This window comes from Rhineura floridana, chromosome 11 (assembly GCF_030035675.1).
Source record: "Rhineura floridana isolate rRhiFlo1 chromosome 11, rRhiFlo1.hap2, whole genome shotgun sequence".
NCBI lineage: Eukaryota > Metazoa > Chordata > Lepidosauria > Squamata > Rhineuridae > Rhineura > Rhineura floridana.
Genome location: NC_084490.1, coordinates 45,721,187 through 45,738,306, shown reverse-complemented (window position 1 = coordinate 45,738,306; position 17,120 = coordinate 45,721,187). Strand labels below are relative to the sequence as shown.

The 17,120-nt window shown below is 41.8% G+C and overlaps 1 protein-coding gene across 1 annotated transcript in view; it reads left to right on the top strand.

Annotated features, from left to right (window-relative positions):
• Positions 1 to 16,533, top strand: part of KPNB1 (karyopherin subunit beta 1) — a 46,039-nt gene extending 29,506 nt beyond the window's left edge. Inside the window, exons 13-22 of the mRNA XM_061588624.1 lie at positions 1,938 to 2,085; positions 2,609 to 2,680; positions 3,700 to 3,844; positions 6,772 to 6,854; positions 8,629 to 8,736; positions 9,127 to 9,270; positions 9,359 to 9,464; positions 12,719 to 12,833; positions 13,472 to 13,633; positions 14,360 to 16,533. Of these exons, the coding sequence (XP_061444608.1) occupies positions 1,938 to 2,085; positions 2,609 to 2,680; positions 3,700 to 3,844; positions 6,772 to 6,854; positions 8,629 to 8,736; positions 9,127 to 9,270; positions 9,359 to 9,464; positions 12,719 to 12,833; positions 13,472 to 13,633; position 14,360 (1,084 nt within the window). The 3' untranslated portion in view covers positions 14,361 to 16,533. The remainder of the gene's footprint in view (positions 1 to 1,937; positions 2,086 to 2,608; positions 2,681 to 3,699; positions 3,845 to 6,771; positions 6,855 to 8,628; positions 8,737 to 9,126; positions 9,271 to 9,358; positions 9,465 to 12,718; positions 12,834 to 13,471; positions 13,634 to 14,359) is intronic.
• The last annotated feature ends 587 nt before the right edge of the window (positions 16,534 to 17,120 follow it).

The following is a 17,120-nucleotide window of genomic DNA, read 5'->3' as shown; positions in this document are numbered from 1 at the left end:
ACTGGAGTACCCAGGGTGTCGAGCAGTGCTCCCCAAGCACTACCTTCTGGAGACGACCTGCCAAGTAGGAGCGGAACCACCGCCAAGCTGTGCCACCAACTCCGAAATCAGCGAGTCTCCCCAGAAGGATACCGTGGTCGATGGTATCAAAAGCCGCTGAGAGATCAAGGAGAATCAATAGTCACACTCCCCCTGTCTTTCTCCCGACAAAGGTCATCATACAGGGCAACCAAGGCTGTCTCTGTACCAAAACCAGGCCTGAAACCCTATTGAAATGGATCTAGATAATCGGTTTCATCCAAGAGTGTCTGGAGCTGGCTGGCAACCACTCGTTCGAGGACCTTCCAATTCTACTGGAAGTGGCCAGAGGGCATGACACCCATAGTACTTGCTCAAAAATCCAAATGTGCCTAAAAAGGTTGGCAATGCCAGTACTAGGTTGCCATGTTTTTTTGGGGTGGGGGTGTTCCTAGATACATTGGTATTAAAAGCTATTAATTGTGATCAGGCTGCTGGTATGGCATCTTGATCTGGACATACTGGGGTCCCGTTTAATAACTTTACCCCACCTTCATATCTAAACTGTTCATTCACAAGAATTTTGGAAAAGCCAGAACACCCAAATTCTGCTCAAACTGGTATTTTGATCAAGGTGAAATATATCTCTCCAAGAATTACAGGAAAACAGCTCTATTGAATCATAAGCCTGTTCCATTACACTGCAGAGCAGAAGAGGAAAAGGGAAGCAGATCCGCTTCATGGTCTCTACTGAGAGACCAGCAACTTTCCCTGAACATTTTCCATCTGAGTTGTCCATTATAAGAATTCAGTTAGCTTCAAGAATGGTTCCTGAGTTCGCTTTCCTCCTGCCCCATTCCTTTTTCCTCCTGTGTCATGTCTTATAGAATGTAAGCCTTAGGGCAGTGAGCTCTGGAAGCTTTTTTTTGGCTGGGCAGCATGGTAAAATGCTTTAAATAAATTTAATTTGCCATTTTGTGTGTGACTTGCTATGTTCTGCTCACTGTTAAACTTGTGTTGCTTGAATGGCAACATTTTTCAATTGCTTGACAAACTTCTGCACGCCCTGCCACCTGAACTGACCTCATAGGCCTTCAGTCTGTTTCTGGATGAAGCCATTAATGTGCTTTACTTTCTTTTTAAAAAAAAATGCTGACCAGACTGTGGTTACTAAAGAAACAACTCTGTTCCAGCCTCCAGTTGTTGGGATTGTAGAAGTGAGGATAAGGGCACTCTGACATCTGCTGCCAGCCAGTAGAACCTGCCCTACTGGGAAGAACCCCTCTCTCCTAGAAAGGCTCCCATGGGAAGGGAACACTAACCATGGGGGTGGAGGCTTAGTAACTACTAGGGAAGAGTTGCCGGGGTCCTCTGTTTTCCTCTTCCTGGCAGAGAGAGCTCTGCTCCAAATGGCAGTTGGCCTGGGACTGCCACAGCATATGAGAGGGCATTCTGGTCTCTGCCACTAGCCTGGTGTACCAAGGATGCTGGGCAGGGTTCTTTTATTGTATTAAGCCACCTTAGAGGTAATTTGATCAAAAGGTGGGCTACAAATCCTTAACATGAAGTATTGTGACCTGGTAGATAGAAGATAATTTTATACATGAACTGAATAAAAATTAGGGGGCAACTGCTTGAGGAACAACCTTTATAGTGCAATATGGCTTAGATATCCCTGCACCATGACACTTCTAATTTTTATTTCCCAGCATAGTTCTGTACTGCCCAGTTAACCATGTCCTCTGCCTACTTGACTCTTTCCATCCATTTCAGTTTGATCTGCTCTTACAGGTATTGCTATCTCCATTTCAGTTCTTGCCAGAAAGAGAGGTGGACAAAAGTTAAATTATACTATGATGGCTAGCATTTAATTGCAACTGTATTTTCTAGGTGGCTAAAAATCTTTTTCTCTGCTTCAGGCCTGATGGACACCAGAATAACCTGAGGAGTGCTGCATATGAAGCTCTGATGGAGATAGTGAAAAACAGCGCCAAGGACTGTTATCCTGCTGTCCAGAAGACAACTTTAGTCATTATGGAACGGCTACAACAAGTGCTCCAAATGGAGGTTGGTTGGATGGCAAAAATGGGTTGATATGTGCCCCAGCAAATGACTGGTGCCTAGTGGAGTAGGAATACAACTTTGCAGTAGTAGTCATAATAATTTTTTGTGACTTTTTGCATGTTTTCTATCATTTTTAGGTGAACTTTTGAGAAAGCATTTGTGGGTGGAGGTTAGTAACTACTAAGGTTGAGATAGAAGATCTGTTAGCTTCAGCAAACCATTTACTGCATATACTGAGATTTCCTAGTGCAGATATGTAGCTGCGATACATAATTACAATCATTATTTTTCCCTGGTTTAAATGTGTTTAGTTCCCTCTAACCATAATGTGGCCATGTAAACATAGGTTCACTTGATTTATAGAAAATACTTGTATATGAGAGATGTGAGGCCAGAGTTTGTTCTGGTTTTAGAATCATCCATGCACAGAGCTTTTCCTAATTATGACTTCTAGTTGTTTAGTCAGACTCAACAATAGTAAAAACGTTTGAAATCTTTTGAATGCTAAAGATTATCTTCTCTCCAGTCCCATATCCAGAGCACATCTGACAGAATCCAGTTCAATGATCTTCAGTCTTTGCTGTGTGCCACTTTACAGGTAAAAACTTGTTTTATGTGAATTATGAGGACATATGAAGGACTAGTTAGGTACTTAGCATGAGGACTAGTTAGGTACTTAGCATGAGGATTTCAAGGGGAAAACAGATTTGAGTTGGGATTTTTTACCCATAGCACAAAGATACGTCTGTGACTCAAATGTGGGATTTTTTTCTTTTGAAGTTCTGCATAAGAATGAATACTGCCTAGAAAAATCTTAACAAGGAGCATGGAAAGCAAGTACAGTAGGGCCCTACTCATACGGTGTATTAGGTTCCAGACCCCCACCAAAAAGCACCAAAAAGTGGAACACTGACAATAAAATGGTGCCCGGAAAAAGCGGAACGAGCTCCATATGAGTGGGGCCCTACTGTAATTGAACACCACCATATTAGCAGAACGCCAAGAAGCGGGGCCCTACTGTAATAAGTTTGGTGTGTGTGCCTCCTGCCCAGATTGCACCTCATTTCTGAATTGGCATGGTGGCAGAGGAAGGACGCTGAGGCAGAAGGAAGATTAAACCAAGAAGTTACAAACCCTTACACTATGGGTAACCAGTGTGGTACCTTCCAACTTCCATTATCCCTGACTGTTGGCTAGCTGGCTGAGGCTGATGGAAGTTGGAGTCAAATAACATCTAGAGGGCACCATGATGGCTTTCCCTGCCTTACACAGATAAATCCAGCTCACCAGATGGGGTGACTTATTAAAGTTAGCTAATTTACCAGTGTTCTTTCTGCTCTAGAGAGTTGCATTATAAGGTCAGGTATATGCCAGCCAGGACCCACATCCACTCTAAAATGAATTGCCAAAAGAAAGTTTCTGCAGTAGGGGAAGGATAAATCACCAGTTTGAAAACTTTGGAATGGATACTAGATCCCCATCATTATGGACTTATATTTCAGCTGCAGAGTTTATGGCTGTATATATACAGGGTAGGATGTGGGGATTGACTCATTAGGAGCAGAATGTGATCTGAGAGCCTCCATCTAAGTTCTCCTTTTCTCACCAAAACCACAGAATGTCCTTCGTAAAGTGCAGCACCAAGATGCTTTGCAGATCTCAGATGTGGTGATGGCATCACTCTTGAGGATGTTCCCAAGCACAGCAGGATCAGGAGGTGTCCAAGAAGATGCCCTCATGGCTGTCAGCACCTTGGTAGAAGGTCAGTGCTTTACTCTGACCTTGGTATGGCCTTGTAGGGAATGGTTCTTCAGCAATAGATAAGCTGAGCTTTGCAGGAGTATGTTCCATGGCCTCAAAGCTTTCAGAATGCTGATGTAATGCTGCATAAGTAATCTCATGTTTGGAGTTGCTTGTTAGATTTGGGGTAGGAAAATGGAGGATGGGAGGACTATATGCATGGAGAGAACTGCTGGAGGTTGTATCAGGAAACTAGTGGTATTTAATTGGGTGATTGCTGTCTGGATCATCAAACCCGAGGACAATACGGAAGGATGGATATAGTATGTGTGGTCTGTGATAAGACAGAATAGAGCTGGGGGTAAGGATTAGTTCCCTTCTGGAGGCTATTTACCAACATTTGCACACCATTTAGTGACTTCTGGGGTAGTCTACAAGCCGGATGGTTGTAGAACATAGGATTGCATAATATGACTTAGTTCCAGGGTTCCACAACTTGCCCTCCATCCAATGTTTGTGGCTGCTGTCAACACTGCCTTCCCCAGAGGTTGGGGCTGCAGGGTCTCATCTCTGTCTGTGCTAGGCTTTTGAGCAGTTGGGAAGCAGCGTGAGCTTTTGCTGATTTGGAGGACCTCAAGCCCTCTGCCATTGCAGGCATGAGCCTGCCACCCTAATCTGAGGAAGAGTGTGTGGTTCATCCTTGTAGCCATGACAAGCTTCAAAAGTCTAGGAATAGGGTCAAAGACAAGGTCTGCCAATAGTGCATTTGTGGCTCCTGCCTAGTTCTCTTGGAGTTTGTTAGTGTTGGGTTGGGAATTACCTCTTACAGCACCTCAAATTTCTTATGTTGGGGAGGGGCAGACTTTTTCCCATGAAGCCCTGTCTTGTCTTTCAGTTTAAATGGGTAACAAAATTGCACAAGGCAATTAAGACAAATTTAAAAAATGATTCTGGTATATGATTTAATAATGCTGTGCATTTTTTATAAAAGCTCATTACTTCATGCTCACAAGAAGCTCTCCTATGGAAAATGTAGCTAAAACTGCAATCCTATGCACAATTACCTGGGAGTTAGTTCCACTGAACACTGCAAGATTGACTTCTGAGTAAACGTGCATAGGATTGCACTGTAAATGTCTAGAGTGTGAGATTTATTAGGTAGTAGTCTGTTTAGAAAGCTTTTTCAATGGTTTATGCCACCCTGATAATCTGAAGGGCAGGATAATATTTTGTATGCAGACAGTCAAAGTAAACTAATGGCTTTAAATCTGCTTGGGAGTGAATAAGGAATTTGGTTCAGGAGAGGTCAGTGTGTCTGCTTTCTACACATTTGGGGGAAATTTTTCTGATGCCTTTTTATCATGAGTGGGGAACCTTTGGCCTGCAAACAGGATGTGGCCCACAGCATCTTTGTATCCAGCCCTCACCCTCCCCTCTGCTGGTATTTGCATGAATTGAACCTTCTTTTCCTAAGCTTGATAGCCATGTGAAAGGTATGGTTCGCTGGAAGGGCAGGGGAAGGAGGTGGAGAAAAGAAAGGCAGTGATGGGTATGAGCAGCAGTGAGTGTTGGTGGCTCCAGCCCTGCCCATCACTGACATGCAGCCCCTGACTGATTTTCCTTGAAAGAATGTGACCCTTGGGGGCAGGGGTACCCTAAATAGTGCATAATCCTCTTCAGCATGGTTGAATCCCTTTTCGTAAACAAAACTAACAAGTTCCCCATATTAATGTTTGTGCCCCAAAAGCCATGAGGATTTGAACTGAAAAATTTATTAGGAAACTAAAGTATGCTTAATGTGGCTTAAGTATGCTTAAATCGGTAATGTCAGGTACAAAGCTTTTTCTGTGGAAAAATAAAGCACTGGAAAAAGTTCCACCCCACATCCGTGAGTGGATGACATTGAGGTCTCTCTTTCCTCCTTTATGATGCTTCTAACAACCACACAGTAGTTGAGAAATGATTCATCCTGAAGTTTAGACTGCAACAGTTGATCGTCTTTTTGTGTGCCTTGGGTGTACTGTCATACCACAGTTGGAAGCTTTTTTAAAAAATATATTGTTGCTATGGATGGCGACACATACTGTTCATTTGTCTTTTGGAGATGGTAGCTGAAAGCTCACTAGAACAAGAAATGGGGCACACACAAATTGAGACGTAGTTGGGTTAGGTGTGGGTTTTGGGTATAAAACACCTGGGTTCAAATCTCACTCAATTTGGGGCTCATAGAACACAACCTGTGGACTAGCAGGGGCCTCTTTTCCATGCCCTCCTTTTAGTTTGACTGTGCTGAAGTCTGCACCAGCATTTTTGTGGCCATAGTTGGCCCCAAGCCAATTTTCAGCTGTGGTTTGGATGTAGTGCTGAGCATAATTAACTCTGAAATCCAAAGGGATGGTGGAAGTACATGAACCTGAAAAATGCTCCCAGTTTCCTCACCATCTTAAGAAGACTAGACAGTATGCTTGACACATAGCAAGCCTCAGTGTTGCCTTGAAGTCACTTCTCATCCTTGGTTCTTGCATCTGTGAAATGGAGAGGCGGGTGGAGAGAGAGTAATTTCATGGGGTTCTTTTGAGGCCAGCAGATTTTAGGTGCTGTGGAATTAGATATACCATATCTTGGTATATTGTGAATGCAATATGCACCTTACCAGAGGCCTCCAAACATTTGCTGTTACATATTCCTTAATGTGATATTTTCCAAGCCTCATTTCTCTGTAACATTGTGTGCTAAATGGACATATGAATCGTCTATATCAGAGGTGGGGAACTTGTGGCTCTCCAGATGCTGTTAGACTTCATTCTCATTGGTTCTAGCCAGCAAGGCCAATTGTAGTCCAGCAACATCTAGAGGGCAAACCTATAGACAACCTGTAGATTGTGGACTTTAAGCCCTTCATTTAGATGTCTGAACTCTTACTATTCCTCCCCCCCCCATTCTCCATAGTGTTGGGAGGAGAATTTCTCAAGTACATGGATGCCTTCAAACCCTTCTTGAACGTTGGGTTGAAGAACTATGCTGAATACCAGGTAAGGTCCTCTTTCTTGTCTCACAGAGCATTTTAGTTTTGTTGGGGTTGACTTCTGCTGTCTTTAAACTTTCTACAGTTAATCTGTGTCGGGAGATTTGGAATGCGTAGATTAATTTAGGAAAGGGGTGGGGAACAACCAGCCCACAGGCTGGATGTTGCCTGCAGGGCCTCCCCATTTGCTCCTCAGTCTCTCCCTGAACCACATTTAGGCTTCAAAAATCATATTGGCTCCAACAGGAAGGTTTTTGAAGCCTAAATAAGTTGGTGGAGTTACTTTTGGAGAGTAAGAGTAAATGGATGTATTGCTGAGACGTTTTGTTCGGTATCGTCTAGGTGGCATTGTCAAGACTGGCAAGAGGTTCAGGCAGTAACTTCAGATACATGGAAGAGGTAGACAGTTGTCCAAACATTTCTTAATCTGAAGAATTAACAGATGTTACCCTAACAGGTCATACAGATTATTGGTTGGTTAATAGTAAATCCTGAAATTATAGATATCTGAAAAGTAATTTTTCTCATACCCAACTGACCTTCCTTGCTGATTCTAATTGCCTCAGAATCATGCTGTCCATTACGTGCAGCTCCTCACCAACATTCTAGAGGCCCTATGATAAAATTTGGTGTACAGGTTCTATGGGTGTCTGTGCCTGTGCCCCCTCCCCGACATGGCTGGACTACAAATCCTATTGCCCCAAGCCAGTATGGCCAGTGGTCAGAGGTGATGGGAGTTGTGGTCAAATAGCCGCAGGCTAGCCACCCCTGCGCTACCAGGAAAGACCAAAAGGCCCCCATATATAGATCTGTGACAGTAATAGAAAGCTAAGCACAGATCATCAGCAGCTTGTCAAAAGTAGCTCACAATGGCAATAAAATACAATAGTAAGAAAACACATGAAATATAAATAAGAAAGTAAGAAAAAACATAAAATGTAATACTTCAAAGAAAATTAACTTAGAACGTGTCAGGAAATTTTGGGAAATTTTCAGAGACCATGCATAGGGTACATCTGTGGGTACAAATGGGAAACCCCTGTTTGTTACAGAGTAACTGGATGCCACTGTCCACACAGCCTGATATTGCAGATTCTCCGACACATCAGTATGTAGCTTGCAGCCCCTAGACTGGATGCATGACTGCCTTAGTGGGTATCCAAATTAAAAGCTGTGCATAAATTATGTAAATCTGGTTTAAAATATAGTATAGGGCACAGAAGACAGAGGAACCTGCCTAGATGTGGCTGGGTGGGGAGAGTGCTGTGTAGGATGTGCGAACATCAAGTTCCTAAGTCTTGGAAATACAGGCTCAGCAGGGGGAAAGGGGTGGGACATGACAACTTGGAAAGTCACTGACGAGAGAATTTGTTTGGTATAAAGGTGAGCTTGCTCCAAGTTGCCTGAGATTGTAGTTTAATGTTATATGCATATGTATCGCTCACTGGTATTTCAGTCTGGTGTTGACAGTTCAAGGAAGGGCATTACTCCTTGCAATGAGTTTCCCTTACTAGACTGTTAAGAAGCTAATTCCCAAGTATGTTTCTTTCCAGCTGGCAAACTAGTTTGCCTCCTTTCTCACTATTTGTAGCTCTTATTAACAAAAATTTAACAAAAGCTATGACTCTTCCAGGCACATCACACTTGAGCTACTGCTTGTCTTGCTGGCTTTATTTAGCGTTTTTAATAGGGCATGGATGTAACAATCAGCACTGAAAGGGTGGGTGAAAAGTGACTCATAGATTGGGTGGGTGTATAATTTAATGCTTTTCTCTTCATAGGTCTGTTTGGCTGCAGTGGGCCTAGTGGGTGACTTGTGCCGGGCTCTGCAGTCCAACATCCTGCCCTTTTGTGATGAGGTTATGCAGCTGCTCTTAGAAAACTTGGGGGTGAGTGCTCCTTGATAGTTTACTGTTTGAATGAGGAAGCTGACAGAGGTGAGCTAGAAATAAAAAGGGAAGCTTCTGAATAAAAACCCCTAATATGTTGAAAGATCCACAGGTGTAAACATTGCATAGGTATGGTGGCTAGGTTTTTGGCAAAGGAAAGGAGTATAAACAGACATTTCAAGGCAAGAAGCTTTTATCTTGCATGAGCTCTCTTTGAGTGATTTCAGTGTGCGCATGGAGGTTTACTCTTTCCCTCCCACCTTAGTATTGTAGTTGGAAGCAGGGTTGGATAGATTTTATGTGGGTCAGAAGTCACAAATGTTTTCACACTTAATGTAATTGCTCAAGGTTTACACGTTCTGTGAATAAAATAGCTATTTGTCATTACAGAATGAAAACGTGCATCGATCTGTGAAGCCCCAGATTCTCTCAGTGTTTGGTGACATTGCTCTTGCAATTGGAGGGGAATTTAAGAAATATTTAGATGTTGTACTGAATACCCTACAACAAGCTTCTCAAGCCCAGGTTGATAAGGTAGGGCCTGGAAACTTGGGCTGCTGTGTAGATGAGTTGTGCTGGCATAGCCATCTCAAACTGATTCCTGGTGTGTGTTTTGCCTTAGTCTGACTATGACATGGTGGACTACCTGAATGATCTGCGAGAGGGCTGTCTGGAAGCATACACAGGAATCATCCAGGGACTGAAAGGAGACCAAGAGAATGTGCATCGTGAGTATTTAAAGTTTCCTCAAACAACTTTTAACATTTGAAGATGACCTTTCATTTAACCAAGTTGGATATGGCTGTGGCAAAGGGGTAATGGCAGGAGTTAGGACTGCTTAGAAATGCAAATGAATAAGCAAAATATAAATTGTCTTAAATACAATAAATATTTAAAATACGGCACATGCATCCCTGGTCCAGATCTCTAAATTGCCTTGTTCTTGGGCACTCAGGTATATTGTGTTAATTGCCACTCCTGTGAGTAGGCTGTTAAATGTGTTTTGGTGAGTAGAAGAGTAAACCAGGGCTCTGAAAGAAGGTTATATTCAGCAGGTGACTTTTGGGCTAGTTTCTTTTTTTTATCATTAATTTTTATTCAAATTTTCAAAAACAAAACAAAAACAATTAAACAATAAAATAAAATGTTGACTTCCGATTTGTCGCAGATCAGTTATAGGTCTACAATATATAACAAACCTGTCTCTTAAATTATATTACAAAATCACTTTCCTCCAGTAGTTATCTTAATTAATCATCAAATCTCATAAACATTACTTTATTCTTTCCACAAAAAGTCAAAGAGAGGTTTCAATTCCTTGAGAAATATATATATCAATTTTTCTCCAAATAAACATGTCGATTAATCCATCTCATCAAATCTGTTAGGTCCAATAATTCCAATAGCCATTCTTCCATTATCAATGTTAATTCCATCTTCCATCTTCAATAATCCTGTTAAGTCCAGTAATTTCAGTAGCCATTCTTCCATTATCAATATCCCATAATAGTCTTGCTGTCATAGCCATAGTCATATAATAAGAGTCTGATGGGAATTTCCTTTATCACAAATATTTCCTTGCCAGCAATTCTGAATGTGTTGCTGAAATATTGTTGTAAAGTCATATCTCTGTTCTTCTTTTTTACGAAATGCACTGGCACATCTCTTGAGAGTTTTTCCATTGTCACATATCTGTAATTAATTCCATAGATTTTTTCTATGTCAAGCTTCATCACATCATTCCAGTCCAGAAATTTATCCAAGACATTGATAACTTTATCTCTAATATCTTCATTAATTTCTTCAGAGACAACGTTGAATTCCAAACAGTAAATTTTATCTCTAATATCCATAAACTCCAAGTCTTTTTCCAGTTCCACATTTGTTCCAATCTCCAGGGCTTGCATCTTCCCTTTAATTTTTCTTTTTTCATCTTCTAATGCTTGTCCAGTTGTATCTCTGATCTCATCAACCTCCTCTCTCACAAGATCCCCTATTTAAGCTCCTGCTTCATTTTGCCAAATTCAATTTTCATCTCCTGTCTACCCTGTCTCAGGGTTTGATTCATTATCTCAATCTCATCCATTATTTTCTGAAACATAATTTCTTCCAGGATCTCAGCCACTTTCTTGATTGCCATTCTTAAAACCACGAAGAAAAAAAAAACCACTTCTTATTCCAGCAACAATTGGGTTAATATTCCAAGCCTGATGACATCACAGTGTAGACAGCACAGCCTGCCTTATCTCTTATATGATCAGGAATGCAAAACAAATTTAGTTCACAGCATCAAAACAGTTAGTGGCATCGTGAACAAGCAGATTCGTCAAAATGAAATAGACCAAAAAAAATAGTCCCAGACATATAATACTCCAAAGTTCATAAATCAGATTTATTTATTTATTTTCTCCTCGGAATAGAAATCCCTCATCCGTTTGTATCTTTAAAATGCACAAGTCCAGCCAGCTTTTTGCAATAATAACAAAGATAAGCTTTTTCAATTTCTTTCCTCCTTAATTTCGTGAATGAAAGAGAAGAGTTATAACTCACCCAGGGATTCTTTATAGCTGATTCATTGACAAATCTCTTTTTGCTGCAACAATTTAAACCAGATGATAAAAATAGAAAGAAGGATGCTTGCCTGTTAAAATCCGTTTTCCTTTAAAGAAAAGATAAACGTGTCGCTTAATCAGTTAGAGCTTGTTTGGAAGTCCATCCGGCACTGCTGGCTGAACCTTCTCTCATAAACTAATGAAATCCAGTCCTCCCAACAAACACAGGCTTTTGTGGTTGATCTCTACGTTTCTCCCTGCCCGGGAGAAAGTCTTTACCAGTCAAAAAAAACGTTCTGACTGATTTTAAAACTGAAAAAGCTTCCTCTGAGACGAGAGCTCGTCTCAAAGGCAGGCACAGGCGAAGTCACCCTTCCCGGAAGTCCTTTTGGGCTAGTTTCTGACCACCTTGTATGTTAAAGGGCTGCCTTCCAGAGTTCTTTTGAAATAGTGTGCGTGTCTTAAATGAAATATTTAAGAAATGAAATGAAATAACACAATGAAGGGGAGATCCCACCCTGAGATCACTTGTCCTGGGCCAGTCACCTTGCTTCAGCCTGGGGCCACTGACTGCTCTGTTCTGTGACTACAACATGATTACACACATGCATTTTTTTAAAGAAAAGCTACTACATGTTTACCAAAATGGCACCTAACTTGGATATGTGTTTGTGTTTGGTGGCTATTTAACATGGTGTATATATAGTTGATTGCTGAATGTCAAGAAGACTAAAGTAATGAAAACAGATTTATTTAACTTTAAAGTTGACAATGAGGACATTGAACTTGTCAGGGATTGTCAATACCTCGGCACAGTCATTAACCAAAATGGAGACAATAGTCAAGAAATCAGAAGAAGGCTAGGACTGGGGAGGGCAGTTATGGAAGAACTAGAAAAAGTCCTCAAATGCAAAGATGTATCACTGAACACTAAAGTCAGGATCATTCAGACTATGGTATTCCCGATCTCTATGTATGGATGTGAAAGTTGGACAGTGAAAAAAGCGGATAAGAGAAAAATCAACATTTGAAATGTGGTGTTGGAGGAGAGCTTTGCGCATACCATGGACTGCGAAAAAGACAAATAATTGGGTATTAGAACAAATTAAACCAGAACTATCACTAGAAGCTAAAATGATGAAACTGAGGTTATCATACTTTGGACACATAATGAGAAGATGTGAATCACTAGAAAAGCCAATAATGCTGGGAAAAACAGAAGGGAGTAGAAAAAGAGGAAGGCCAAACGAGAGATGGATTGATTCCATAAAGGAAGACACAGACCTGAACTTACAAGATCTGAACAGGGTGGTTCACAACAGATGCTATTGGAGGTCACTGATTCATAGGGCTAAAAGGCAAGTTTTAATATCTAAGTAGAAAACAGCTATGCAGCCACCCAGTAAAACAAAATGGTGCTTTCTTTTCAGCGGATGTGATGCTGGTGCAGCCCAGAGTAGAATTCATCTTGTCTTTCATTGACCATATTGCTGCAGATGAAGATCACACTGATGGGGTTGTAGCCTGTGCAGCTGGGCTGATAGGGTAAATACTAACAACTTCTTTGTGCTTGGGGAGTGAGGGAGCTTAGAAATACCACACTGAAGGTTCAGGCCTCCTGTGAATTATATGTCCCACAAAGGCAAGATGAGGTATTTAACCGAAGAGGTTCCACCCCCACCCCCCAAAAATAAAACTTTCAAAACCATTGGCCTATGTTTTATGTGCCCCATCCTTACACTTAGTTTGGAATTGATGTTGAATAAGATGAGTAATCCAGTGACTCTCATATGACCTACCAAGCTGTTTCATGCTGAACTCTTGAAACTGCAGTAGGACCAGTTCAGTCCCACTCTGATGGCTGTGCTCTGCCACCCTACTCAGAGGCAGCATGCTTCTGAAAACCAGTTGCCAGAAGCCTCAGGAGGGGAGAGTGTTCTTGCACTCGGGTCCTGCTTGCGGGCTTCCCCCAGGCACCTGGTTGGCCACTGTGAGAACAGGATGCTGGACTAGATGGGCCACTGTCCTGATCCAGCAGGCTCTTCTTATGTTCTTATGACTGGAATTTACTAAGTACAAATAAGAGCATACTACAGTAACCCTTGAGATGAAGATTAGAGGCGGTGTCTCTGACAGTAGACACTGACAAAAATATTACTTATTTGTACTCTTGTTTTCCATAGAGATTTGTGCACAGCATTTGGGAAAGATGTCCTCAAGTTGGTAGAAGCTAGGCCCATGATACACGAACTGCTAACTGAAGGAAGGAGGTCAAAGACGAACAAAACAAAAACTCTTGCTGCCTGGGCCACTAAAGAGCTGAGAAAACTGAAGAATCAAGCTTGGTAAAGAAACTGTTTCTTCCTCAAAGCACTTCTCCTACATAACTTTTATTAGAAATTCAAGGAATTAATGTCGGCCTCAGTAAAGATCACCATTTTTTCCCTCTCATTTTCCCAGTACTAGTTGAAAAATTCCATTGTCCTGAAAGTCCATCAGAATAAATTATAGAAAATCAGGCTGTATTAATTTCAGATTGCCTGATGAAGTATCTTGGTCCTGGGCAATACCGCCTTGTAGATTGTACAGTTTAGTGGAGGCTAGGATGGTGTGCAATTGTGCCTATGTGCTGGACATCCTTAGTTTAAATCTTGCCACGTGTGAACTTCGGAGTTTTCGAACTGTGTTGTGGGAACCCTAGAGGTCCTTAGAAGCCTATCATGGGTTTGTCAATTAGAAGGTCAGTAATAGCAGGTAAGGTGAAAGGCAGCACATCAGCCACTATAGGTATTAAATGTATATTCCACCCTTCCTCATAAAGGACTCTCCTACGCTGTAGTCCCAGTTCACATAAGGTGATAGTGAATCCCAGCAGTCTGGGCCACTGACTCACACAAGCTGCTGGTGGAACTTACAATATTCCTCAGAATTTGAAGCAGAAAGGATTTCTTGAGGGCAAAAAGTTTGAATATAACGTCTAGGAAATTCATTTGTTGCTAAAGGGCCTGCCATTTTTCTCTTCTTTCTGTGTATGGCCTTGCCTCCTGACCATTTTCCTTCTTTACTTACAGATCTGTTACCATTGGGATGACACCTGAGACCCCCAATCTATTGAGAAAACAAACCCAACCCGGAAGTGAGGAGTGTGCACGGATGCTGAGTGTTTGGGAATGAGAGGATGAGTGAGTGAGAGGCTTAAAACACACCACGGTGAGAATCCAGCCACGGCAAACGGCAGCAGCGCTGTTAATGGAGCTAATCACTGACTTGCGTAGCAACAAAACCTTGTCATCGCTTGCCTCCAGGAAGTGGAAAATGATTGGTTTCCATGCTTCAGTGCAGTCTCTTCTGTTGGAGACAAGGACTAACTTCTGTGTCTTGTGGCCAGTGAAGAGGGCGATTAGTCTGGGAGACAGGAAAGCTAGCTTCAGGATCAATTTTAAGTGCTCATATAATAAGGTCTGGCTTTCGTTGCTGGAGAGAGAGGAGGAGGTGGGAACCCCAGCCCACCTCATGTCACCTTTTTCGGGAGTGGGGAGGGGAGTTTTTGGCCGCTCAATGCTGTCAGTGCACGAGAGAAACGGGAAGGGTGAAGGATTTTCTTTCAAGAGTGAGTGTGTATGAATGAGGCGGTATCTACATTCTCAACTTTGTCATTGCAGTTAATCTTTCCCAAAAAAAGAGAAATACTGAAGAGATTAGCAGTTGCATTTCATAAACAAGTTCAGTCTACTTGAAGTGGCAGAAGAGGAAGAGTTTAATGGGGGGAGGGGGGGAAGAGAAAGAAGTTGCTCCAGAGGGCTTCTTTAGGGAATCGCTGGTGGGATGTTCAAAGCTCCCATCGTGACACTTTTTTCACGATCTTGTTTCATTAAAAAGCGCCTTTCCTTAATTTTGTTTAACTGTGAATGTAGAAAACCAGGGGCTGGGGAGGGGGGAGGGTGTCCAGGAAAACTCTCACAAGTTAGTAGAGATACTAGGATCCAATTTTTCCAAATGGGATGCAAGGCTTTAAAACAAAATGCAACTATGCTCAAAATTGGCAACAAAAACAAACCCAAAGGGACATAGCACCTCTCTTGGCGTGAACAAAGTAGCCCGAACCACACACAACTGTGCCAAAGAGTTAAAAAAAGGAAACAAAGTCCAAACGAGAAAAAACCTTCAGGAGATATTTTGGATTGCAAAAATGAGGTTGAAATTCAAATGTTCAAACAAAGCAAAAAAAGATAAAAGTACGATTTGGAAACTGCTTGGCCTATTTGTTCTCTTTATTTGATTCTGATATGGTATTAGTCTTCATGCACTTCAAAAAGGAAAAAATTATATAAATATATATATACTGACTTGAGCTTACACAGGATGGCACTTGTAAAAGGTTATATTTTTCCACTGCAGTTGAAGATTAATAAAATGGTGTCAAACATTCCCCCAGTACTACTTTTTTTTCTGTTGGTCTTTCCAGTAATCAGGAGATCATTTTTTAAACAAAAGAGAGCAGTTGAATATGGGCGGCTATGTGCTAGGTATACCAGTTAAACTCGATATAGCTGCATCACTTTTTAAAACAATCCTTTTCTTAAAATTTCTTACAGTCGAGGGGGAGAGACAGCAGTTCTATAGCTGTTCGGGATGCTTAAAAAGAAGGCTAAGGGTGTGAGATGCACCTGCTTCTAACTATGCAGCTATTGAGGCTTAGGGACTTTTAAAAGAGGGGTGCTTTTTAAGCTTGCCTTGTCAGGAAGGAAATCTTAATACCATACAAAAAGCTTTTTTTTAAAGAACATTTCTCTCCCACCCCTTCTGCCTCAGCACTTTCCCAGGCTCATCCTGGGATTCTCTTCAGTTGCCCATCCTTATTGGAAAGTGAGCATGCCAGTTTCTTGTACAGGGTATCTGATGTGTGCCTTTCAGTGCCAGGTTCAGAATTGGAGCCCCAAGTGCCAACTTCTTGAACCAGTGTACAAAAAAGACCAGGTGGCTAAGCAGGAAGCTCCAGTATGAGTCTGAAAGATGGGCTTTTAACAAACCTGGGTCCACCTTTTCTTAATGCCTTTTTTCTTTGGGGTGGGGTTTTCCTTGAAAGACACCCACAAAACGAAAGCCATTCCTGAATCGGGGAGAGGGGTGTGTGAAGGGGAGATCTGATCATTCCTCAGTGCTACTGAACTCTGTCCAGTGTTGGCTGTTCAGCTGTAGGCTGCAGGTGAATAAAGTACACTGAGTTAGTAGTGGAAACCAAAAACTGTGTCTTACTTTTTTTTCTCTCTTCCTGCCATTCAGTGCTTAATTCTTAAAATGGCAGAGGCTGGAACTAAAGCCAGCCTCTGTTTTAGAAAACATTTCTCCTCAGCTAGATATGTGTAGGCTAGCACCTATTCAGTGTGGGGCAGGGGTGGAAGCATTCCATACATACTTGAGAACCAATACGTTAAGTTTTGTTACCATTTCTTACACTTACTCATGTTCAGAGTACTACAGCAAAACATGCATACCCCTCAAAATCCTTAATTTTGGGGGGGAGACAATAAAATATTTGGAGATTTCTCTGTGTCTTATAATTAATGGAATGCATCTGAGAGCTTGCAGAATTCCAACAATGCATCAGCCTTAAGTGAAAGTAGAGTTTACTATACAACTCGGGTATGGTTAAGAGGAAATGCTGTATGGCTGGAAATTTCTTTTAAAGCACTTAGAGCAGTCAGTGATACAAATTGGTGTGTGGATTAAGTGTTGGTTGTACAGCCAGTCCAGAGGCAGCCACTCTCTCTAAATGCAGCCATCCTCAGGGAATAGGTGTGCAGTTCTGGTTTGTCCTGGAGCAGACCTTCC